Below are 26,013 nucleotides of genomic sequence, written 5' to 3' on the forward strand. Positions count from 1 at the left end.
AACTGAAACTATTAAATCTCACAAAAACTGTCAAGAAAAAATAAATTCTATTTTACATAAAGAAAATGAAACCCATTTTTAGGATCATTGAAGTGTTTGGCATTGCAACATTAATGTCGTAACAATTAAGCACATTTCCACATAATGCAGAAAAAAGGAGCATTACTGTAACACAAAACTATTCCATTTACATTGTAAATTCTAAGTAAGCCTATAGATAATGGCAGCATTTGTTGTACTGTACTTTATATTTAATGATTTTAATAATAATAAAAAAAATGTCCAGACAGGATGATTTAATTTCTGTATTCTATACAGTAATGAGAATTTTAATGAGAATTTGAGGCAACTGTCATGGCAATAGTGTCACCACGCAAAACTCTTGCAGCTAATTTCATTTTCTTTGTGTAAAAGATCTTGAAAGTGCAGAAAATGTCTAAATGTCTAAATTTTCAGTTTAATTTCTACAAAATCACATATATATATATATGAGTATTTGGTAATGTACAAGAATGATACAGAATATTCAATGAATTTTGTTCTCTGATGCAGTACACAGAATTGCTAATTATTTTGGTGAGAGAGTCGATCTTAAACAAAAATAACTTACACATGTGAGGGCAAGCAGGAATAGGCAGCAAAGGATGAATATGATATGTTGGGGGAAAAAATCCATGTTGAATTTAGGCGATTACCCCTCAAAGTTCTAGGATTCATTTACAGTATTGATAAGCATACTGCACGCACACTTGATATTTTATTGTTCCAATATCTGATAATGACTTGGGCTGCTTAGCTTATATAATTTTGATACACTTAAACTTGGTAAAAATGCTCTGTATATGCAAGAGGTGTTTAAGATCACATGCTTTAGCTTTTTTTTTTTTTTTGATAATATTCACATAATCTGTAAGAAAGTAAATTATTATTGGGCCCTTCTTTCCTGTAGGATGCCCGGTAAAAAAATGGCACAATATCAGGATCCGACGTAAATTACGCAAATGTTTTCACAAGAACCATATTTTTAGCTACAGGCCTCTTTGAGCAGTATTTAATACATTCACAATATGAATTGAGAACGAACTAAGGCTGTAAAGTTCACGTAAAGTACACGTTCACAACAGTTAGTGTCCCAGTTTACAATATCTTACCCAAACTATATTGACGTAAAATTAAATAATAATTGAAATAACATTGTAAACATTAACATCACATTCATCAAAGGCTGCACATAAACTCACTTTTGGAATGCAGGATAGATCTATTATGTCAAACAGTCAACTGCAAATAATGGACAACATGATACAGGAAACTTTGGGCTTGATTATCAAACACTGCAAACTGCAAACAGTTTTTGTGATATTTCCAGATATCAAATTCACCATGATATAATGTTCAAGTGACCATAGTTATTAGCCTTTAACATATTGACAGCAGCTTTTCAGCCGAGCATGAATGGGAAACTGCCTTTTACTCTCTGTGATCTTCCACCCCATCAACATCCAAACCATTATCATGAGAAAGTGTTTTCAGATCTGGTTTCAGATCTGTGAAAACTGCAACTTAAATGGCTTCAGTTTAGTGTGGACGTGCATTTATCAGTAGAGTGTGATAAATGAAGGGTGTAAACATGGCGATCCTCAAAAGATCTATAAAATGGAGACACTTTAAATTATAAAAGGTGATGAATCACAAGGCATTGTTTGTGAAAATTGGCAACGATCATCTCCATGCAATGGCATCTGTCCCTAAAGCTTACTTGGCGTCTTTTCTTTTTGGTAAAATGGATTGCCATGCACTGTTGATATTTGCTGTAGTCAATATTCTCAGGTCCAAAAAGTGTTCCTGACAAAGAAAAAAAATGTTCATTGCTAGAACACAAGAAAAGGAAGAATCCTTCACTTTCAAAAGCCCAATCTCAACATACTGCACAGCAAAAAAGAACAAGGAAAAAGGAAAAAGCAAAACACTCCAGCTGATGCTGTGAGGAGTATAAAAGACAGAGAGCTTCCAGTCATCCCAAAATAGATCATATGATACAGCAGTTTTTCCTGTGATAGGTCAGTTATGGCAGCAGTTGTCAAAATAAGAGTCCTTCTTTTGCCCGAGATCCACCCCTTTCTCTTCTGTGAGGATACAATATCAAAAATAAAATAAAAATATAAACAATATCACATTATTTTAGCAATTCTATTCCTATTATTATTTACTTGCCTTAATCAAATTAGTAAATAAAATTATTATTATCAAACGCATTCATGATTTGAACATCAAAAGCTTTGGAAATTAATAAATACTCTTCAACAGTATTGATTTACAGCAAAAAGAGCAACTTATGTGTTTTTTTCTATCAATACTGTAGAAAATAGACAAAAACACGGTAAGAGAAAGCAAATCTGTTATTAAATAACTATTAAGGCCCGTTCACACAAAGCACGATAACTATTAATGACAAAAATATATATTTCAAAAACCACACCACAACTATAATGATAATGACACAGAGGAATGATATTGTTGGAATCACTTTGAGAATGACTTTTTTTTTCCAGCTGATGAACGATAAAAACATTGACAGCCAATCAAAATTCATTCCGATTTAAAGAGCTTGAGCATTTAAAACAGCAGACGACAAACCTGCAGCACGCGCTTAGAATAAACAGAGCGTAATAGTTCGTTGGTGTGGACGCTAATATAGTTATCGTTCTTGGTGTGAACGGGTCTTTAGGCATCCAAGTCCATGTAGGGTAGGCAGGTATTTCCAAGCCTGTAAATCTTTGATCTAAGATATCATCGTTGTGGGCTGTATCTTTATTTCCCCACAAAGACAAGCAGTTTACTTAGGTCATTGTAATAAAAAGTTTCTGTGCTTTTCATGCTTATGCTAAGCATCAAGTAACTGACAGAGTGCTATGATTGTTAGCAAATAGGTTAGCATGAAAGCTGATGCACCTGAAACACACAGGACATAGGGTGTATAGTGTAAAAAAAATAAATGTGTTATGTAAAAGTTTTATTTTGCGACAAATTCCCACCTTGCATGAACTCTAAAGCACAGCTACTGAAATCTTCAGCCACCTTCTGAAACACCTCATCTGTACAAAAAAACAAACAAGAAGTGAAACTTCTCAGTATCTAACTGCATGTTACACATAAGTAGTGCTCAACAGAGCAGATACACTTAAGTATCACTTACCAACATTTTTTCCTGTTTTGCTGGAGGTCTCAAAATGTTGAGCACCTATTTCTGCAAAGAAAAGTTATAATGTTGATATTTATTTATTTATTTATTTTTATTTTTTTAAATGTTTTGCAATTGTTGCATGGAAAAACAAAAACAGCTAAATTCATGCTTACCATCTGCGAAGTCTTGAACATCATGGAAGTCTACTTGCCGCACACTTCGATCGGCTTCAATTAGGTCACTCTTGGTACCACACAAATATATTTTACAGTGCTGAAAATAAAATAATGTGTCAATAAAGTTGTGCTGAATAATCCTGAGATGTTCCTGTTTTTGTGAGACGTGGGTATATTTTACCTCTTCACAGTTCTGTAACTCCTTCACCCAGAACCTGGCCCTTTTAAAACTGCTGCTGTCAGTCAAATCTAAGTGCAAATGTCAAAGACAACCACATATTTAAAATAAAATATTGATGTTTTACAACTTTTTCTCTTGTAAGGGACTAATAAAAATATTTCAATACAATATTATTTTTTTCACTGTATTTTTAATTAAACAAATGCAAACTTGTTGAGCTTCTTTTAACATACAAAAAATTTCATAGATCCCAAAATACAAACCCATTTATAGTATATAAGAAATAGCATAAGTGTCTGTGTTTGTGTATATATGTATAACAAAATAGCCACATCATGTAAATAATTTAAACATATTTCATTATATTAACACATTTTTACTTTGACAGCCCTAAAAACACACAGAGTAAAATCTTTTATTTTGTGCCCCAAACTTTTATGTAGCCCTGATTAACTTATTTTAAACCAAGCCTAGCAGGATTCGTAACTACTGTAAAATGTACACAGAGTGAGCAAGCATGAGCCATTTACTTGCTCACAGTCACCTGACTGCTAGACTAGCTGCTACATGAAAAAAGCCACTTTCTGTGTCAAACTGTGAAAGAGGGATATACCATAGCAGACAATGGCAGCACGGGCTCCTCTGTAATAGATTCTGCTCATGGCCTCGTAACGTTCAGACCCAGCAGTGTCCTGAGATTAAAGGAAACACATGAAGTCACTAATAAGTGGTTGACGAGCATATATAAAAGACCATAGTGACAACACTTACCCATATTCCCAGCGTAACCACTTTGTCACCGACATTGAGGGCTTTTGCAACAAACGCAGCCCCTATAGTCTTAATGAGACAAAAACAAATGAACACATCAAGCTTAGCAACATCATATCAGGTCATCGTTAAAGAAATCACTGACATCAGTGGAAGGTGGCTTTACCTGTGGAGCTGGTTTATGTGACACATGATTAGAGACAGCTGATACCCAGTCAAATGGACATCTTACACAAAAATGTCTTTAATGAGAGCTTACTTCTTGAGGTGTCTATGCAAACGCAAACTTACATTTTGATAAGGTCCCACAAGAAAGCGGCGATGTACGTATCTTTCCACCAGGCTGGTTTTACCAACACTCTCCTTGCCAAGCATGACCACTTTAGCATCCACTCGCATGGCAGTCATGATTATTTGGGTTTGTAGAAAAAGACACTAAAGAAAAAATAAAAAGACATGGGTCTATTGTGTAGACATAATAATATATAGATACTGTAGATATGGACAGCATCATTGTGAAAATGAAGTGTGCTTAAATGTTTTGAATGTGCACTTGTAGTGTACTTCAAATCTTGAAGGTATATATTTTTAAAGAAAAACAGTATTTGCAGGTAATATAATATTAATGAAATAAAAAGACCACTTAAAAAGAGTAAACTTACATGACTGTTTCTTAACGTGCTTAAGTACACTTTTAAAAAGTGCACTTTGCAATAATGTCCAATTAAAAGTTTTCTTTAAAGTACATTTTAAAACATTTTAAATGTTTTGCTGTGTTTACAAGTAGTACACTTATTTTGATGGGTTGACTAAGATGGTAAAGCACATTTAACATGTAAAGTACTTGATTTTACACACCTGTAGTGCGTTATTCAATTTTACATTTAATATTAATATATTTTAAATGTTCTAAATTGCAGCGTCATTATTACAAATGTGTAATTACAAACGAATTTAAACAAATGACAAAAGTTTCATCATGCAGTACACTTTAATTATATTTCAAAGACAGTAGAATGATGAAATTACATATACAGATCAGCTTAATCTGTAATATTATGCTAAAAAGCAGTTAGTTAAATTGAAGAGTATTCTATATAAATTTAGTGTCCGACAACATAGCGTTCAGTTAGCATTTAAGTATATTATTTCCGTAATAAATATTATTATTGTTGTTGTTGTTGTTTTTTAAGTATGCTAAAGTGTTGTAGTAGTGGAAGAAATCAGAGCTAGCTTTGGCTAATGCGCAGTTTCAGTATATCAAGCAAAATATTATCCATGTGAAACACACTAGAGATTTGTTGGCCTTCTCATATTTTTCACTTACCTGCGCTTTTAACGTATCAGTTGACGGGACTTCAGAGTGACTTTACTGACAGACAAATACTGTAAGTGGGTGGCTAATGGTTTAGTTAGCAATCTCCACTGATATGCCACTGAAAACTAATAATACAGTTAAAGACTACTTGATGAATAAATACAAATAGCGAATCACAAGACACTTCAAACTGAGAACACGGTCAAAAATAAAATAATCGGTGATTTGTTCACCGTAAAACGAAAGGAAAACAGGTTAGCTAGTTTCAACATCACTAAATACAGCAGAGCTAGATAATTTCCGAGCCATGTTTTGTCCCGTTTACATGGGAAATACTACAGTAAATGCTGTGACAGATGTTAGATGTATTCGGTAGAAGAGGAACTGTAGTGTGTCCAGCTAGCTGGAATAAACTAGTGTATGTTTTTTTTTGTTTATATAGAGGAGGATGTGACTTCACTAGGGACAGTGGTTGTGTCTCAAATAGCGATGTATGAATCGGGAAACAATCGTTCTTACGAATCGGATCTTTTAATTGAACTGTTTGTTGACTGATCAGAGTGAATCAGTTCTAACGTTTCTGGGGGATTTGCAGAAATATCAGGAATAAAACCTACTGGAAATATGTTTACAACTTAGTTTGCTTATGAATTAGAGCTAATTATAGATTATTTTTAAAACGTGCAAAAATATTTTTCAAGCTGGATATTAATTCTAATATTGTTTCATGTAAATGCTTATTATATTTAGGTTCAAAATAATTTTTTAATGAGTTAAAATCGTGACTGTAACGAATTGAACTTGGACACATGAAATTTCAATAAATACAGGTAGTAAAAACAGGTAATCGAAAAACATATGGCTTTATTGTAACGTTTAACGATATCTTTTTTAAAATGAGTTGCTTGAAACGAACTGTTCGAAAGAACCGATTCGCTGAAATGATTCAGACGTCCTATCACTATAGGCACGTGCTGCAGTTTGGGCGCGTTGAATGTCTAAGCCGCTGCTGATTGGATGCTCGAGTCACAGTTGGCTGAATATTTGCATATCTCTCTGTGATTGGTTGCTTGTCTCCGCCACTCATTGTTTCTTCATCCACAGTGGCTGCGCTGCTTCGGCACCGCCTGTGGTGGCCAAAATGCTGTCTAGGTAGACAACTCAGTCCGTTTTGAAACACAACCCGAGCCTTCAGGGGAGGAGATTCTGAGCTCATATGAAAATGGCGTCTCCGAAAACAGTACCTAAAGATGCACAGGTAAATAATGAATCAAAGACTGTTTTATTACTGTAGTATGCACCATTTATTGTTTTAAAACAGTAGTGATTAAAGCAGCATGTTTAAAGAGCGACTGTGTATTTTATTCGTCCTACTTATTCTTCTTTGTGCACACACATGCGTTAGCACGCTAACTGGTCCACTGTAATGCAGTGGTTTGAGTTTCAATTTGGCGCGATTTTAACATGCTGTGTTATAATTTGCCATATTTTTGTAAATTTGAAGTTTTTTTTATGAATGATGAATTTACAAATGTAAAGTAAGATATGTGCTGGCACATCACTGCAAAGAACCTGCAACAGAGTCGAATTGATGCTAATATAGTATGCTTAATATTTCCCTTTCGCACTTTTTGCTTTCTTATTTTACTATTATTTTTAAAGGTTATGATGCAGATACTTAAAGACATGGGGGTCACGGAGTACGAGCCTAGAGTGATCAATCAAATGCTGGAGTTTACATACAGTAAGTCAGGATCAAAATGGACAATTTGTATTTGTTTATGGAATATTACAGCGTTTATTATAATTGATTTATCCATGCAAATCTTTTTTTTTTATCCATGTGCTCTCGTAATATTTAATCAAAATAACTTTCCCTCCCTCTTGCAACTAAATCACTTCTCTCATGACGTGTTTACTGGCGCGAGGGTGGGACAACCTGTCACTCACATGACATCCCACTAATGGCAAACCACAACCATCCAATCAATTCTCGATGGACAAAATCAAGTCCTGCCCTACGTTTTTTTTTTCTTGTTCAAGAAGCCAATTCACGAAGAAAAGACTTATCACAACATCCGCTTCATACCGACTTTTAAGTATATTGTTAAATGCTTTTAGAGAAATGAACGCACTCCAGCAATAACTTTTCTGTACTAGAAAATCATCCAGTAACTTTTTAACATTGATGTTTTTCTACAGGATATGTAACCACCATTATTGAGGATGCAAAAATATATTCCACCCATGCCAAGAAGTCCACTGTGGATGCAGATGACATAAGGTTAGCAATCCAGTGTCGAGTGGATCAGTCGTTCACATCTCCTCCACCACGAGATGTAAGTCTCTCTTGATGAATAATTCATAACTCATATGTGACTTCAGGTAATTGACAGTCCTGTTTGGTCCATGGTTTCAGTTTCTGTTGGACATTGCAAGGCAGAAGAACCAAACACCTTTGCCTCTGATCAAACCGTACACAGGTCCACGCCTTCCACCAGACCGCTACTGTCTCACCGCACCAAACTACAGACTGAAGTCCTTGCAGAAAAAGGTATTACTTTAGATAATGTGATAATATACAGTTTTAGTCAGTCTGGTCTAAAAATTGGATTTGGTGATCTAGGGATACTTGTGATGTTTTACTACAGTTATTGTACCTGTAGTGCAATGATTTTCAACATTTTATCCTTTATATTATTTAACTATTTTTTTCACCTTTTATCCACAACAATATTCGACAGCCATAGTTTTGTTTTTCACAACGTATTTTATTTGAATCTATTTGATCATAATTAAATAGACTAAAATAATTATTAAAATAATGTAAGGTTTCCAGATGTTTTAGGAGCTAAATGTTACCGCTCTTTTTACCAAAGGAATTTCCAAAAGTGCAGTCACAATTTTCAGCAAAATTTTGTGGGCAAAAAAGGTCTATGGCGCATGTATAAAGCACTTTTCAAATCAAGTGACTTTCTATTGGTCAACACAGCCAATTCACATGACCAACTTGAATTGCAAAATCATTGGGGAAATTTTATACCCTCATGTGAAATTCTCAGTCACATGTTCTTATATCGAAATGAATGGATTTTATATTGGCATAAATAGTAAAATGTATTCATTTTTAAAATGCAAATGGCATTTTATTAATTTATATGACCATATATATAAGTGTGTGTGTGTGTGTGTGTATATATATATATATATATAAAGTTTTAGTAATTTTGTTGCTTTTTTTTTTTTTTTTTTTTTGTTCATTTTTATATGTAGTTATTTTAGTACATCAAGTAGAGCTAAATATAAATGAGAAATGTTGTCTTGCCAACTATATGATATAAAATGTTGTGTATTTTATTTCAGGTAAGGTTTTTTCCAAAGGTTGTTTTATGGTTTTATTTTTTAGTCAGACTATAATAACCCTGATAATAACTTAAAATTCAATTTCCTCATATCGAGGTTTTTTTTTAAAATCCTGGTTCTTCAAATAAAATAAACAGATGTAAATTAAAATGCACAGTCTGATATGGTTCTGATTTGAATGTTTAGGTGTCTTCGTCCGCGGGCAGGATAACAGTGCCACGGTTGAGCGTGGGGGCCGTGTCCAGTAGGCCAAGCACTCCAACTCTTGGTCAGTTATTCTAAATGCTTTTTGTATAAACTGAAAGATCTCAAGCATCTAAATGAGCTTTCAGGACACTTTACATGCTTACGATTTCCAACATACATTCATTGAGCTAACGTCTTACAAGAAGAGCTTTTATTTGGTTTCCTTTGTTTCTTGTCATTGGTGAATGAGCGAAATCTAAAACTCCATTTTCAGGATCCTCATCGTGTTTTGTAGGTACTCCATCAGTGCAGACAGTGGGGACAAAAGTGGGAACACCTGTGTCACTGACCGGCCAGCGCTTCACTGTTCAGATTCCCAACTCACAGGCTGCTTCTGTCAAATCAGGTACCAGTTTCCACCTTAGAACAAGCAGTTCTCCTTGTTCTTTTTGTATATTAAAGGATTAGTTCACTTCAGAATTAAAATTTCCTGATAATATACTCACATTCATGTCATCCAAGATGTTTGTCTTTCTTTCTTTAGTTGAAAAGAAATTTAGGATTTTGAGGAACGCATTCCAGGATTTTTCTCCATATAGCGGACTTCACTGGGGTACAACGGGTTGAAGGTCCAAATTGCAGTTTCAGTGCAGCTTCAAAGGGCTCTACACGATCCCAGACAAGGAATAAGGGTCTTATCTAGAGAATCGATTGTCCATTTTGTAAAAAAATAAAAATAAAATAAAAATGTAAATATTTTTCAACCACAAATGCTCATCTTGCAGTAGCTCTGCGATTTGCCACGCATTACTTAATCATGTTGGATAGGTCACACGTGATGTTGGTGGAAGATCCAGTGTCTTCAAAGCGAACATGCAAAGAATAAGTCAAACACCTTTTACAAAAAAGGTAAAACATCAATGTCGGACGATTTTGAAGTTGGAGGAAAAAATGAGATAGGAGTTTTTCGTCATACCGTGATACTTCAGCCTACGTCACACTTGATCTTTCCAACGTGATTATGTAATGCGTGGCGCATCGCAGAGCTAGTGCAAGACGAGCATTTGAGATTAAAAAGTATATACAGTTTTTTTTTGTTTTTTTTGTTTTTAATTTTACATTTTTTTTTTTTTCCCGCTGTTAAATTATGTACTACATTCGTACAAATTCAAGCACGATCTCTCTGTATCTCCCAGTACTGTCTAATAGACTGTTGAGACACATGCAAACACAATATGGATGTTATAATGCAGCTAGAGTGGGAATCAAGGCTTTGTCAGGACAGTGTTCTTGCACGGAGAAGCGCGATTACACAATGTTTTAAGATGAAAAAATCTTTGTTTTTTAAATGCAGTAGCCTAACTAATGTGCTCACTCACAGAATTAAACACTGCTGCATTTTATATAACACATTTCCCGTTATGAAATATAATAAAGTTTGGTTCATTGGTCCGTTGGGTCGGATTGCTTTCACACCACAAGCGAACCGCCCCGATCTCGAAGCGATTGTTTTGGTGCGGGTCCAAGCGCAATTGCCATGTTCCTAAACAAACCGAGCCAAGTAAGAAAATGCACCAGGTTCCGAAACAAATCCTCAGTTGTGAAAACACCCTTATTCCTTGTCTGGGATTGCGTAGAGCCCTTTGAAGCTGCATTGAAACTGCAGTTTGGACCTTCAACTCGTTGTACCCCAGCGAAGTACACTATATGGAGAAAAATCCTGGAATGTTTTCCTCAAAATCCTTAATTTCTTTTCAACTGAAGAAAAAAAAGACATTAACATCTTGGATGACATGGGGGTGAATAAATTACCAGGAAATTTTAATTCTGAAGTGAACTAATCCTTTAAGAGCCATGGGAAGATTTTGTGCCAAATCAGTAAGCAGGTCAAAAGTTAATCTGTTGATTGAGTTGCAGTACCTGTCAAAAGTCTGGAAACATTACAATTTTTTATGTTTCTAAAAGATGTCTTTTATGCTCACCAAGGCTGCATTTATTTAATCAAATGCTTTCTATTTTAATACATTTAAAAATGTAATTTATTCCTTTTGATGACAACTGACTTTTCAGCATCATTACATCAGAAATCATTCTAATATGCTGATTTGCTGCTCAAGAAACATTTCTAATTATCGATTTTTTATTTATTTATTTATTTATTTTTTTTTTTTAAGTTTTTGCTGCTTAACATTTTTGTGGAAACAATTCAAACATTAGTGATAAGATTTAAAAAATTAATACTTTTATTCATCATACATTGATCAGTGAACACATTTATAAAGGTATAAATAAACTCATCATGCTGCAATATTAATGTTCATTGAACTTTTTATTAATCAAAGAATCCTGAAAAATGTATCATAGTTTCTACAAAAATGTTAAGCAGCACAACGGTTTTCAACATTTGCTGCTCAACATTTCTTATCAGCAATCAGCATATTAGAATGATTTCTGAAGGATCATGTGACACTGAAGACTGGAGTAGTGATGCTGAAAATGTAGCTTTACCATCACAGGAATAAATGTTGCACAACTACTTCCACGTTCTACTTATTACAACTCAGGAGTTTCCGGTAACAGCATTCAGCGCACCTACGTACATGAGAATGCAGATTATTACTATGTTTTATGGTTGTCAGTTCATTAAAACAATGAATAATGTTCTCTGCGTTAACATGAATTATCTTGAACCTGCTGAAATGTTGCTATAAATATATTTTCTTTCCAACTGTGCATTCTGAATAAAAAATATAATTCCCCACTAACCTGCCGCAGTCCAGTACTCATCTTCTCATTAAGTATTTTCTCTTACTGATCATATTTCATACCTGTTGAGTTTAAAATTTAATTAATTTGACTGATAAAAAAAGATTGCTTGTTTGTTGTATTTAATCTTAATTAATATTTAATTAATCTTAAAGTAACGGGTTAACAGCACTACTACTTTGAATATTAAGAATGTTTGCATAAATGTAAATATCTTACAGTGAAATGATTTACTATAAAAAATGACAAAAGTAATTCAAATATTTTATACAGATAGATAGATGTTCATATTCATCAGGTCTCACACACTTCAGCATTGTGGTCACTAGTTTAGAGGAGCACATATGTTTACTAGCCGCTGCTTTCTCAGATTGGCTTGGGTTGGATTAAAACTTTGTGTTCTGTTGATTTTGGAAAATTCTTTACACAGTAATCATCAGAATATCTCTTCTCCTGCCTCTGAAAATGTCCCGATTTTTAAATCTTCTTACGGACACTCATTTTAAGTGCCGTTGTCCATTGCAGTTTAAAATATAAAAATATATGGTAACACTTTACAATAAGGTTAATTAGTTAACATTAGTTAACTACATTAGTTAACATGAACTAATAATGAACTGCACTTATACAGCATTTTTTTTAATCTTTGTGCATGTTAATTTCAACATTTAGTAATACATTATTAAAATCTTGTTAACATTAGTTAATGCACTGTGAGCTAACATGAACAAACAAAGAACAACTGTATTTTCATTATTGTTAATGAAGAATAGTAAATACAGTAACAAATGTATTGCTCATGGTTAGTTCGTTACATTTAACTAATGATTAACTAATGAACCTTATTGTAAGGTGTTACCAAATATATTAATTTGTAATAATATTTCACAATATTACGTTTTTTTTTTTTTTGTTTGTTTTAAATTAAATAAATGCAGCCTTGCTGAGCATAAGATACTTCTTTCAAAAGCATTAAACTGTAATGTAACCACATTAATTATGAATGATTTAATTTTTCATTCACAGCTACTCCTACCACTCCCACGGTTCAGAACGTCCTCATCAACCCCTCTCTCATCGGCTCCAAGAACATCCTTATTACTACAAATATGGTGTCACAGAATTCATCTAGTGACTCTACGTCTCTAAAGAGGAAGCATGAAGATGAAGATGACTATGATGCTTTATGACCTGCTGCGGTTTCTTACTAGTATGGAAGAAAAAGTGATTCTGTAAATAAGCATTTGATAACTCTGAATTTGCCTTTCAGTAGTCTTGTCTTGTTTAGAATAGTACCATTACATATTACCATTTATTGTTCATTTTTGTAAGTAAAAAATAAATAAATAAAATAAAATGATAAATTGTGTGTTTGGTTGTTTTTATTTCAGACTTCATTTAGTGGTACAGTTAGTTAACAATGGTGCAGAAAAAAAAATCTTGATCACCTTGAGCCAGTTTAATCACTTAATCAAGGGCAATTTAATTATTTGGATAATTTCATAATATGTGTAAATAAAATGTAATTTAAAAAATAAATAAATTAAATTATTTCTAATGAAATCAACAGAATGCCAGCAGAGGGAGCTGGCTAGACAAGTGCTTTTACTCCAGGATTCTGATACTGATGTATGCTGAAATATTATACTGATATAATTTAGAGGCAGCAAATGAGATGTACACCGTTTGTGAACTAAAAATTACTATTAACTGGCCAAGTGTACAAAGGTGTATCTGTAGCTTACCTGGTAAAGCATGGTGCCAGCAGTAAAATGTTATCTCTTGTGTATTATTTACATAGAACAAATTTTTTACATACAGTGCTCGGCGTAAATGAGTACACCCCCTTTGAAAAACATTTTAAACAATATCTCAATGAACACAAACAATTTCCAAAATGTTGACAAGACTAAGTTTTATACAACATCTGTTTAACTTACAACATGAAAGTAAGGGTAATAATATAACTTAGAGAACAAAATTTTCAGTTTTACTCAAATTAGGGTGATGTAAATATGAGTACACCCCACTGAAAGTCTCTGGAGCAAAGCTAAATTTTAGACTACAAATGTCTAATTTAACAAGAATTCAACCACAAGTGAGTCTAATTATTCATTACACAGGTGTCCAGCAGACAGCTGACTATAAAAGGGTGTTAAAACCCCTTCCCATTTCATGCTGTCAGCAATGGCACCACATGGAACAGAAATGTCACAAGACATGAGAAAGAAAATAATTTCTTTACACCAGAAAGGTGAAGGCTACAAGAAGATCAGCAAAGCTTTACTTATCAGTCAGAATACTGTAGCAAAAGTGGTACAAAAAAGTTAAAAAGATGGAACTACAACCTTCTCACAGAGACGTCCAGGTCATCCATGGAAGTTAAAAGATTAGTTCACTTTCAAATTAAAATTTCCTGATAATTTACTCACCCCCATGTCATCCAAGATGTTCATGTTTTTCTCTAATTTTATACGTTTTAACCATAAATGCTCACCTTGAACCAGCTCTCTTCTTCTTCTCTATTTGAATTCCAGCAGTGTAGAAATTGCTAAGTGTATTACTGCCCTCCACAGGTCAAAGTTAGAACTAAATTGTCATATACAATAATGCAGGGGTAGGCAAGTTCGGTCCTAGAGAGCCGCTGTCCTGCAGAGTTTAGCTTCAACCCTGAAAAAAACCCTCACCTGTCTATAGCCTTTGTAATCCTGAAGAGCTTGATTAGCTTGTTCTAAAGGCTGTTTCATAAAACAAGATTAGAAAACAAGCCAGGCTTATTTTACTTAGTCAGACTTGTTGTCAGCGAATTCTGTTTCATAAAACAAACTTAAATTAGTTCAAACTCAGTTACTCTGGCAACTTATGATGGGAAACTAGCCTGGTCTGGAGCAGGCTAACTGTCAGGCTAAGCTGAGCTTTTCTAACACTGATCAATAGGAACGCAATGATATTACAGCTGACTCTCTCACATACAATTATTTGACTTTATTAACATATATATATATATATATATATATATATATATATATATATATATATATACACACATTTACTAAATAGTGCTAAATAAATAAAAATATTGGTGTAAGTTTAAGGCTTTTTTTTTATTAAAAGGTTAGTATGATGAGAAACAAAACATTTAAAGAGAAGTAATTTCTTAAAAATTAAGTGTTATATAGCCCACTGAATCATTCTCAGACTTAATACTGACAACAATGGAAGCACTTGGGAGAGAACTGTCAGAGACTTATTTCTTAGCACAGAAGAGTACAAGAGGATTACCAAATCATTGTTTTAAGTGTGAAAATATAGTAAAAGTAACACAGAAATTCAAAGTCAATAAACCTGTGACAAGGCCCCTGAAACAATCAGGCCTTCATTTGTAAGCTTTCATTAAGTGATGAGTGATTTTTTTGCTAGACAAAGAGCAGGAGAAATACCAAGTGAGTGTTTCAGAGCCAGCAAAAGCTATGAAAAGAGTGACAGAGTAAGATGCAGCCTGCAGAAATGACATGTATGGATGTTGTCCACACTGGAACTACCCACTGTAGTCAAAGCACAATAAAGTCAGCTAGCCTTTTCCAAGGCCCATATTTAATCTATACTCTGGTCTATTTAAATATATATATATATATATATATATATATATATATATATATATATATATATATATATATATAGATAGATAGATAGATAGATAGATAGATTAAGGTTGGAGCTAAACTCTGCAGGACAGTGGCTAAAATTAAAAAAAAAAAAAAATTGTAGAAAATGAGTGATGGTTTCTCTAGATAAGACCCTGTTCTAGTGCAAGTATATAACAATTAGTTCAAACTGTAACCTGTGGAGGGCAGTAATACACTTAGCAGTGTCCACACTGCCGGAATTCTAGTAGAGAAGAAGAGAGCTAGTTCAAGATAAGCATTTATTGTTACTTATATCATTTTTTTATTTTAGAAAATGAGCGATGGTTTCTCTAGATAAGACCCTTATTCCTTGTCTGGGATCGTGTTGAACGTTTTGAAGCTGCAATGAAACTCTAATTTTGACCTTCAACCGTTTGGGCTCCATTGAAGTCCACTATATGGAGAATAATCCTGGAATGTTTTCATCAAAAACCTTAATTTCTTTTCGACTTAAGAAAGAAAGACATGAACATCTTGGATGACATGGGGGTGAATAAATTATCAGGAAATTTTAATTTGAAAGTGAACTAATCCTTTAACACCTCGACAGGAGCGTCTTCTGATGAGAAGGGTTGAAAAAGATTGGCATGCAAGTTCACTGCAGTTATCTAAAGTAGAAAGCCAAACTGAGGTGACTATTTCCCGAGACACAACACAGCGTACACTGCAGGAATGGCATGCATGGGTGCCATCCATGAAAGAAGCCTCTCCTAAAGCCCAGGCACAAAAAAAGCCAGCCTAGAGTTTGCCAGGGCCCATGCTGACAAAGATGAAGACTACTGTGACTCTATACTCTGGAGTGATGAGACAAAGATAAATGTTTTTGGAACTGATGGCTTCAAAACTGTATGGCATCGCAAAGGTGAGGAATACAAAGAAAAATGCATGGTGGCTACAGTGAAACGTGGTGGCAGTGTCCTTATGTGGGGCTGCATGAGTGCTGCTGGTGTCAGGGAGCTGCATTTCACTGATGGCATCATGAATTCACAGATGTACTGCTCTATACTGAAAGAGAAGATGCTACCATCACTCCGTGCCCTTGGTCATTGTGCATTTTTCAAACATGACAATAATCCTAAACACACATCTTAGGCCACTGTTGGATTTCTGAAGAAGAACAGGGTGAAAGTGATTCAGTGGCTCCTGATCTGAACCCAATTGAACACCGATGGGGAGTTCTGAAGAGACAAATTGAGCATTACTCTTCATCCAGCATCCAATCTCTAAAAGAGGTCATTCTTGAAGAATGGAAAAAGATAGATGTTGCAAAATGTTGCCAACTTATTCATATTCCATTCCTAGAAGACTTGGTGCTGTCATGAAAAATCGTGGAGGCCGTACAAACTACTTGATGTAGTAGTTTTTGTTGTGGGGTGTACTCATTTTTGCATCACCCCAATTTGAGTAAAACTGAAAAATGTGTAATCTAAGTTATATTATTAACCTTACTTTCATGTTATAAGTTAAACCAATGTTATATTAAACTTAGTCTTGTCAACATTTTGGAAATGTACGCTGAGCACTGTAGAAACAAAATCTTATGTATTAAAAAAAAAATTAAAATGGTATTAAATATATATTTCAATATTTCGTGTATTAAATATGTATTTTGAAGTGTTTTTTTCTATATTAAGAAAAAATGAAAATAATGTTGAGCTCATTTCAAGTTAATTAGTTTGAATATACTCATTGCACATATTTAATTTGTGCATGATCCCAAACATGTTAACTAAAGTGGAAAACATATTTTATTGAACCAGAAAGGAAGGGATTTTTTTTAAAGACTTTATGTCCTTTTTTCATTGATTAGTTCTAATGGTTTATCTTTAGTCTTTTAAATGCGCCAGTCCTCGGATTGCATAAAACGGTGAAACATCCTTTGGTCGTGTTGAGGTGCCATAGTGCAACTGTTTGCCGTTTACTTCACTATCCAGTCACGTAGACGTGCTCTTACGTAAACGTCAAGAGCAGCTCTGTGATTGGGTAAAGAGAGTGTCTATCAAATCTCCTTCATCCAATAGACTCGTTACTCGCTCTCAAACTATGGCGGCCATGTTGTATCCGCGGGGGATTGGAGGCTGTTCGGAACTGAGTCTGTCTTCAGTCGGGAGTATATGGTGAGGCTCTCGGGCTTGAACTCGTCTGGGTTTTACACCATCAGAGATCTACACTCCTCGCCATGAGCCGTCCGTCCTCTACGGGTGGCGCGGCCGGGGGACTCGGAGCTGGTAAAGCAGGAGGAAGTAAGCATGGAGGTTCTGGAGGAACAACCGCCTCTGCCGCCGCCGCCGCTGCAGCTGCTGCCGCCGCGGCCGCAGCAGCAGCCGCCGCGGGGGTATCTGGCTCTGTCCCGGGCTCTGGTACTGTGCCCGCGGCCGCTGTAGCCCTTCCAGCCGCTGCCCTACCAGGACAGTCAGCCGAATTGACAGCGTTGTTTGAATGCCCGGTGTGTTTCGACTATGTGCTGCCTCCGATCTTGCAGTGCCAGGCTGGACACCTGGTTTGTAACCAGTGCCGGCAAAAGCTCAGCTGTTGTCCAACCTGTCGCGGCCCTCTTACGCCGAGCATAAGGAACTTGGCAATGGAAAAAGTTGCATCTACTCTGCCGTTTCCGTGTAAGGTAAGAACAACTCCGTAGCACTGGTGAAATACATTCACAGGTGTCATAACCAATCCAAAGTTGCCTAGAAGATTGTTTAATTCAGAATCAGTACTACTGTATGATGGCACACAGGCAGCCATAAGTTTAGGAAGTGTGGTCATATTGTGTAACTTAAGCTTGGATGCCACAGGTAAATTACATCAAGCCAAGAAGATACAGCGCTTCTCTTTAATTCATATTTTCAGGCAACTTTTGCTTATATTTGCACTGACATCCAGATGAACTGTCTATTTTTTTAGTGTTAGAATACTTTAATCTATTACTTATTCTTATAGCTTAATATGCAGTAGTGCTTAGATATCATAACATTAAAATTCAAAACGATATTTTGAGCATCCCGACCAAAGCCGACATATAAACATTGTCTCAACCAATGGCTTGTGTTTGGGGCGGGATTATCTTTTAGTTCAACAGATGACAAGTAGGGAGGCGGGGAATGTCTGGGAAACCTGTTTGGGAACAATTATTTTTGTATTTCGTTTGGTGACGCTAGGGGCGCGAAAAATTACACTTTAGCTTTAAAATTTGAGATGGGGCATAGGCTGTGTCCGAAATTGACACCTATACAGGTGCTGGTCATATAATTAGAATATCATCAAAAAGTTGATTTATTTCACTAATTCCATTCAAAAAGTGAAACTTGTGTTTTATTTTCATTCATTACACACAGACTGATATATTTCTAATGTTTATTTCTTTTAATTTTGATGATTATAACTGACAACTAAGGAAAATCCCAAATTCAGTATCTCAGAAAATTTAGAGTATTACTTAAGACCTATACAAAGAAAGAATTTTTAGAAATCTTGGCCAACTGAAGAGTATGAACATGAAAAGTATGAGCATGTACAGCACTCAATACTTAGTTGGGGCTCCTTTTGCCTGAATTACTGCAGCAATATGGTGTGGCATGGAGTCGATCAGTCTGTGGCACTGCTCAGGTGTTATGAGAGCCCAGGTTGCTCTGATAGTGGCCTTCAGCTCTTCTGCATTGTTGGGTCTGGCATATCGCATCTTCCTCTTCATAATACCCCATAGATTTTCTATGGGGTCAAGGTCAGCGAGTTTGCTGGCCAATTAAGAACAGGGATACCATGGTCCTTAAACCAGGTACTGGTAGCTTTGGCACTGTGTGCAGGTGCCAAGTCCTGTTGGAAAATGAAATCTGCATCTCCATAAAGTTGGTCAGCAGCAGGAAGCATGAAGTGCCTCTAAAACTTCCTGGTATACGGCTGCGTTGACCTTGGACCTCAGAAAACACAGTGGACCAACACCAGCAGATGACATGGCACCCCAAAGCATCACTGACTGTGGAAACTTTACACTGGACCTCAAGCAACGTGGATTGTGTCCCTCTCTTCTCTTCCTCCAGACACTGGGACCCTGATTTCCAAAGGAAATGCAAAATTTACTTTCATCAGAGAACATAACTTTGGACCACTCAGCAGCAGTCCAGTCCTTTTTGTCTTTAGCCCAGGCGAGACGCTTCTGACGCTATCTGTTGTTCAAGAGTGGCTTGACACAGTCTACTCTTTGTGAATCTCCCTCACATTTTTGAATGGGTTTTGTTTCACAATCCTCTTCAGGGTGCGGTTATCCCTATTGCTTGTGCACTTTTTTTTTTTTCTACCACATCTTTTCCTTCCCTTCGCCTCTCTATTAATGTTCTTGGACACAGAGCTCTGTGAACAGCCAGCTTCTTTTGCAATGACCTTTTGTGTCTTGCCCTCCTTGTTCAAGGTGTCAGTGGTCATCTTTTGGACAACTGTCAAGTCAGCAGTCTTCCCCATGAATGTGTAGCCTACAGAACTAGACTGAGAGACCATTTAAAGGCCTTTGCAGGTGTTTTGAGTTAATTAGCTGATTAGAGTGTGGCGCCAGGTGTCTTCAATATTGAACCTTTTCACAATATTCTAATTTTCTGAGATACTGAATTTGGGATTTTCCTTAAGCCGAGTTCAGACTGCACGATTTTAGCCCTGATTTTGGCTCACCGACAGGTTTGAGAAATCGCAGACAAATGCCCGAAATCACAGGCAAATCGGTGCTCGTTCACGCGAGTGACAATCACGCAGTGTGAATGAGCAAAGACGCGATCTGGGAGAATCGCCGACGAGTCGCTTACACCCGTGAGATATTTGGCATGCTAAATATCTGGACCTGTCGGCGATTCAAAATCATGCAGTGTGAAAAGTGTTCTGACTGAAAACTACATCGGCGATGACCGACAGCCAATGAGAGAGCAAGATACAGAGCAGCGGAGAGTTCGGGGAGGAGTTATAGACCACATTATCAGCAAGCATGGCTTCATTTCAGATAAACATTACAACTCTATCAAACAAAAACAAAGCACAAACATTTGCTTGACTATCCGCAACAGCAGCACATTGAAAAGTTATGTATTTAGTTCCAACTGTCGTTGCAGAACACATAATCCACAGTCTCCCCAAACATTTCCTTCTCCATATTCTTCTTTTATTTATGTTGTTTTCGCTGCAAATCAGCGCACAGGCAATTCGTATTTCAAGCTTCTTGCGGACTACTATTTTTATTAATAATCCCACCGTGTGTCTCAATCAGCTCCCTAGTTCAGTAGTCAGGGCACTGATCAGGGTATCAGCCACATTCACTTTCATTATATACTGATTCACGACCTAGGGAGTTAGGGAGCTGATTGAAACGCAGGGCCAGTCTCACGTGAGAACTCCGGTCTTGAACGCGTGATATCGCGTTGTTTCCTTGTCACGTCTCGCGTGTGTTTGGTTGTGAAACGTAGTTTGCGTGCCAGACAGAGTTGTCGGCGATTCTTCCTATTGTAAAGTCATGCAGTGTGAAACCTTCTGTCGCCGATCCATCGTGCAGTTTGAACAAAGCAGCGACTGAATGCTGGCCAAGATAGTCATGCAGTGTGAAAAGAACAGTGACCCGACTATTTTGAAAATCGTGCAGCCTGAACTCGGCTTTAGTTGTCAGTTATAATCATCAAAATTAAAATAAATAATCATTTGAAATATATCAGTCTGTGTGTAATGAATGAAATATAATATACAAGTTTCACTTTTTGAATGGAATTAGTGAAATAAACTTTTTGATGATATTCTAATTATATGACCAGCACTTGTATCCTCATTCACTCCCTATATCCTCATTCACTATTCCCTACATTAGTCCACTAATAGTTCTCGAGGGAGTGAATGAAAATAAATGAGCAAATTTGGACATTGAGTGTGCCGCTTTTTGCATAGTTTGTGTGGGGTCTTGAACTGTGTTGACCAGCACTTGTATCCTCATTCACTCCCTATATCCTCATTCACTATTCCCTACATTAGTCCACTAATAGTTCTCGAGGGAGTGAATGAAAATAAATGAGCAAATTTGGACACTGAGTGTGCCGCTTTTTGCATAGTTTGTGTGGGGTCTTGAACTGTGTTGTTTTATTGTTTCATAATGTTTCCTGGGGTGCGCTTATAATGTTAATATGCTTTTTACATCTAAAATTGACATAATTTAGAAATAAAAGGCATTTTTCGTACCCTGATTTTAGCTCTCTTATTTGAACGCTCTGTTTTCTTCTAACAGCAACTGCAGTGATGCAATGACTTTATCAATCAGCGATTGGCTCGTTTACTTAGAAGACGGACATATTCCACCATAATGCGTGTTGCAGTTTCTCCCATTCATAACTAATGGGAGTGAACAGTCTTTATATATATATATATATATATATATATATATATATATATATATATATATATATATATATATATATATATATATATATTAGTCATTGGTATCACTCTATTGAAAACTTTTATCATGTTTTTACTATTACTGCTCTCAAGGTTAACTAATCGTGAAAAGCATTTAGATCTATGGCATTATATTTAGATTGTGGCATGAAAGGTTGCAGTGATGAACATTGTAGCTGATCACAGACATGTTGTTGAGTGCATGAAAGCAGTGATCTCATCAATGCTACTCAATTTCTGCACACTAACGAAAGCTTTCATCTTGACTAACAGTTACTAACTGTCATAACTAACGCGATGTAACTAAGAAATTCGCTGAATAAAACAGGAGTTTTGGCGTGAGTCTAGAACTCAGTCAGTGATAAACTCATGCTGTTTGATTGACAGCTCCAGTGTTCTATCTATATATATATATATATATCAACATTATTTTTCACAATTATTATTTTCATCATCCTACTAAGAGTAACAATGTGAAGTTGACCGTTTAGTCACTGGTTTGATTTACTGACATATAGACAAAGAACATCTGATTGTACACGAATTATTACATATCAGATCAGGCATTAGAATGAACACAGTTACTTACATGTTGTTGCATTACTGTCGAGTCCATATCGTAAAAGTCTGTTTGCAAAGCCTTCGCCAAAATGTGATTGATTTACCAAAGAATCCACAGTGAAACGTACTGAATATAAATAAATAATGCTCAACTGAGACCATCACATTGTTGAAAATAAATAACCATATTTCTAGCATTAGGATCCATTGAAAGGTAATGTTAGGTGAGTGGTGAGGGTGAGTAATAAATGACATTATTTTCATTTTTGGGTGAACTAACCCTTTTAAGTCCTGTATTGCTCTTCTCTCCTCATCTCACTAACACGCCAGTGGGAATTGGCAATGATGAAGTATGAGTATGAAGTATGAAGTATAAATGCGTTGATTTCTTCTGCGGAGGATGCGTTTCACCTATCTATGACATAGGCACAGGCATGGTGTCAATAAAAGCTTTTATTCGGCTAACAGGGAGGTTTTCAGTTCTTAAACTTGCAGGATATTCGGTAACACTTTACAGTAAGGTTCATTAGTTAAACATTGGTTAATGTATTAACTAACACGAACTAACCATGAGCAATGCATTTGTTACTGTATTTATTAATCTTCGTTAAAGGTCCCATGACATGCTACTTTTTGGATGCTTTTATATAGGCTTAAGTGGTCCCTAGTACTATATCTGAAGTCTTTTTCCCGAAATTCAGCCTTGGTGCAGAATTTCAGCCACTACAAGCCAGTCCCACAATGAGCTTTACTCAGGACGTGCCGTTTCTTGATCTGTAGCTTTAAATGCTAATGAGGAGAAGAGAGGCGGGGCAAGGTGGAGGGTGGGTGTGGCCTTAACCCGCTTGCGGCCACGGTACCATGCGCTAATGTTGACAGTGGATGTATCGCAATGGCTCGTAAACACGCAGTCGTTCAAGCTTTCAGTTTGACCCAGAATCTGATCTGGATGGAGAAGCACCGGATGAAGAAGTTGCAACTCAGTGGCTATATCTCCGAATGGTTAGTTTAAAACATTGTGTCTGGATACGGTACTTTAGTTGGTTTAAGTATGCTGTTGTATGCTATATATATAATTATCAGCTATAGACACTAACCAGCACCACTAAATTAGTCAGACCTCTGCCATTATTACAAATACGGATACAAATACTTTTCGGATAGGTGCCATTGTGGAAAATGTGCTACCATGCCAACATCATTTATTTGTTTACATATTTTATATTTCATAAATCTTAAAAGTTTTTACAATTTTATTACAATTACATCAAGCTCTGCAATCTGGAAATGTGGATGTCGCGTGCGCCATAACAGCAACAGCAGAACGGTTATCCAAACAACAAAGAAATGTACAACACTCGCATTACAGTGTGTGTATTCGCACACACACACACACACACACTTGATGCTGTCTACCTTTACATTAGCGACAGTAACTGGGCTGTATTGGCCCACGTTGAGGAAACAGTCGTCGGTGAAATGTGTGGCGCAGACATACAAAACTATGGGAAGTTGTATAGGCGCATTACCAGAGAAAATAAAATTAACCCACTGTTTCTTCATAGGCTCAGATGAAGGAACTAAAAAATACTAAGGAGTTCATTTGTACATCCAGACACTGAGCAACTGCCATGCTTTGCTAGTTTACAAGGCATGATGTCTCTCGAGGAAAAAAAATATTGTGCTTGAATCTCACTGTAGTAGCTCATTTTCTCATGGGCGGGCAAAGCAGAGAAATGGGAGGTAACCTTTCCCCTTATGACGACATATGGGGAAGATTCCAGATTGGGCTGTCTGAGCTTTCATTTTCTCAAATTACCCAGGGCTCGGTTTACACCCATCACCTTTTCTAGCCACTGGGGGACCATATGCAGGCCAGGGGAACTCATATCAATGTTAAAAAACCTCATAAAGTGAAATTTTCATCCCATGGGACCTTTCGTTAACATTAGTTAATGAAAATACAGTTGTTCATTGTTCGTTCATGTTAGTTCACAGTTCATTAACTAATGTTAACAAGATTTTAATAATGTATTACTAAATGTTGAAATTAACATTAACAAAAATTAATAAATGCTTTAGAAGTGCAGAAGTGCATTATTAGTTCATCAACTAATGTAGTTAACAAATGCCAACTAATTAACCTTATTGTAAAGTGTTACCGGATGTTCTTATAGCAAAATGACCTCTTGTATATCAAAAGCTCAAGGAATAGTTGATTTCTCAATTCATGACCCCTTTAAGCAATTTAATAATCAATTAAAAAGGAATTTATACCTGTATGATATGCTGTAGCCACATTGGACCAGTGGTTTGGAAAATGGATGGATGGATTATTTAGCTGTGGGAGCCATCTTCTGGTCAGACTTGGGAATTTATTCTGCATGATCCTCACAGTGCATTATGGGTATTCTCTGGCCGTTGAGTGTACATCAGGGGCTTTATTCACAAAACATTTTATCTTACCACTAAGCGTTCTCCTAAATAGAAGTAAAAGTTCTTAGCTAAGAGTTTTCTCTTTAAACCTATTCACAAAGCTGCCGAGACCAACTTTTACTAAGGAATAGACTGAAGTCTTAAGCTAAGAGTAAGGGCGGGGTTGACCTCGTTGCTATGGAGTATACACACAGTGATTGGCTGATTGGAGGAGTCAGTGATTTAATCATAGAAATATTGTAGAATGAGGTGTCATGTTTGGATCGGAATATATACACATGCAGACGAGAGCCGACTCGCCTATAGTTACTTCGACAGTTTTCTGTATCCCTCCGCCACTCTGCTCCTCACTCTCGGCTGGGGATATGGGGAGAACTTTGGGTTTGGGCTAAATTCCAAGCTCTGAGCCCTCGATCTCCTTGGACAGCACACCAAATACGCTTGTGTGTGTGTGTGTGTGTGTGTGTGTGTATATATATATATATATATATATATATATATATAATATATATATATATATTAGGGCTGCACGATTAATCGCATGAGATTGTCATGCGTGTCTCGTCAGTAAAGCCGGTTCTGTGATTAGCGGTAAATGTCCATCACCTGCTTTCAAATGGAGCGGCACTTAATATACAGAGCCGTAGTTCGCGGACAAGCTACGCAATATCGCGTTCATAATCGCAGATGAATCGCCTTCGATTATGAACGCGATATTGCGTAGCTTGTCCGCGAACTACGGCTCTGTATATATAATATATATAATTTTTTTTTTTTTTTTTTTTTTTTTACTCTATTCAATCATTTGTAAGTGTGAACTCATGAAAACCATTGTGGTGGATTAGGACTGTTTGTGATTTGGTCTTAGTGACTTAGGAGTCCTCTTGACTACTCCTAACGTTTCACAGATTTAGGAGCTAGTTTTAGTGCTAAAATGCTTTGTGAAATACTCTTAGAGCAAAAATTTAGGACTC

At 36.2% G+C, this 26,013-nt stretch overlaps 3 protein-coding genes across 5 annotated transcripts in view; 2 read left to right on the forward strand and 1 right to left on the reverse strand.

Moving 5' to 3' along the window:
• Positions 1–295: 295 nt before the first annotated feature.
• Positions 296–6,114, reverse strand: rab24 (RAB24, member RAS oncogene family). 2 transcript variants are annotated; one of them, XM_048167318.1, is made up of 9 exons: positions 5,640–6,114; positions 4,604–4,747; positions 4,313–4,381; positions 4,155–4,233; positions 3,542–3,609; positions 3,358–3,457; positions 3,197–3,247; positions 3,036–3,095; positions 296–1,845 (listed from the first exon to the last, which is right to left on the reverse strand). In XM_048167318.1, exons 2-9 carry the CDS (start codon positions 4,718–4,720, stop codon positions 1,673–1,675), a joined length of 717 nt encoding a protein of 238 aa, XP_048023275.1. In that variant the 5' UTR covers positions 4,721–4,747; positions 5,640–6,114; the 3' UTR covers positions 296–1,672. The 2 variants fall into 2 exon arrangements, with proteins under 2 accessions (XP_048023275.1, XP_048023276.1); XM_048167319.1 differs by having other exon boundaries at positions 1,453–2,126; positions 5,640–6,111.
• Positions 6,115–6,731: 617 nt separating this feature from the next.
• taf9 (TAF9 RNA polymerase II, TATA box binding protein (TBP)-associated factor) lies at positions 6,732–13,309 on the forward strand. 2 transcript variants are annotated; one of them, XM_048167316.1, is made up of 7 exons: positions 6,732–6,888; positions 7,293–7,374; positions 7,833–7,969; positions 8,050–8,184; positions 9,180–9,261; positions 9,454–9,585; positions 12,972–13,309. In XM_048167316.1, the coding sequence occupies exons 1-7, from the start codon at positions 6,847–6,849 to the stop codon at positions 13,133–13,135; spliced, it is 774 nt and encodes a 257-aa protein (XP_048023273.1). In that variant the 5' UTR covers positions 6,732–6,846; the 3' UTR covers positions 13,136–13,309. The 2 variants fall into 2 exon arrangements, with proteins under 2 accessions (XP_048023273.1, XP_048023274.1); XM_048167317.1 differs by having other exon boundaries at positions 6,733–6,888; positions 9,475–9,585.
• Positions 13,310–17,631: 4,322 nt separating this feature from the next.
• Positions 17,632–26,013, forward strand: part of siah2l (seven in absentia homolog 2 (Drosophila)-like) — a 44,369-nt gene continuing 35,987 nt past the window's right edge. The window contains exon 1 of the mRNA XM_048167040.1: positions 17,632–18,251. Coding sequence (XP_048022997.1) covers positions 17,811–18,251 — 441 coding nt within the window. The 5' untranslated portion in view covers positions 17,632–17,810. The remainder of the gene's footprint in view (positions 18,252–26,013) is intronic.

The sequence above is a fragment of the Megalobrama amblycephala genome, linkage group LG18 (assembly GCF_018812025.1).
Source record: "Megalobrama amblycephala isolate DHTTF-2021 linkage group LG18, ASM1881202v1, whole genome shotgun sequence".
Classification (NCBI taxonomy): domain Eukaryota; kingdom Metazoa; phylum Chordata; class Actinopteri; order Cypriniformes; family Xenocyprididae; genus Megalobrama; species Megalobrama amblycephala.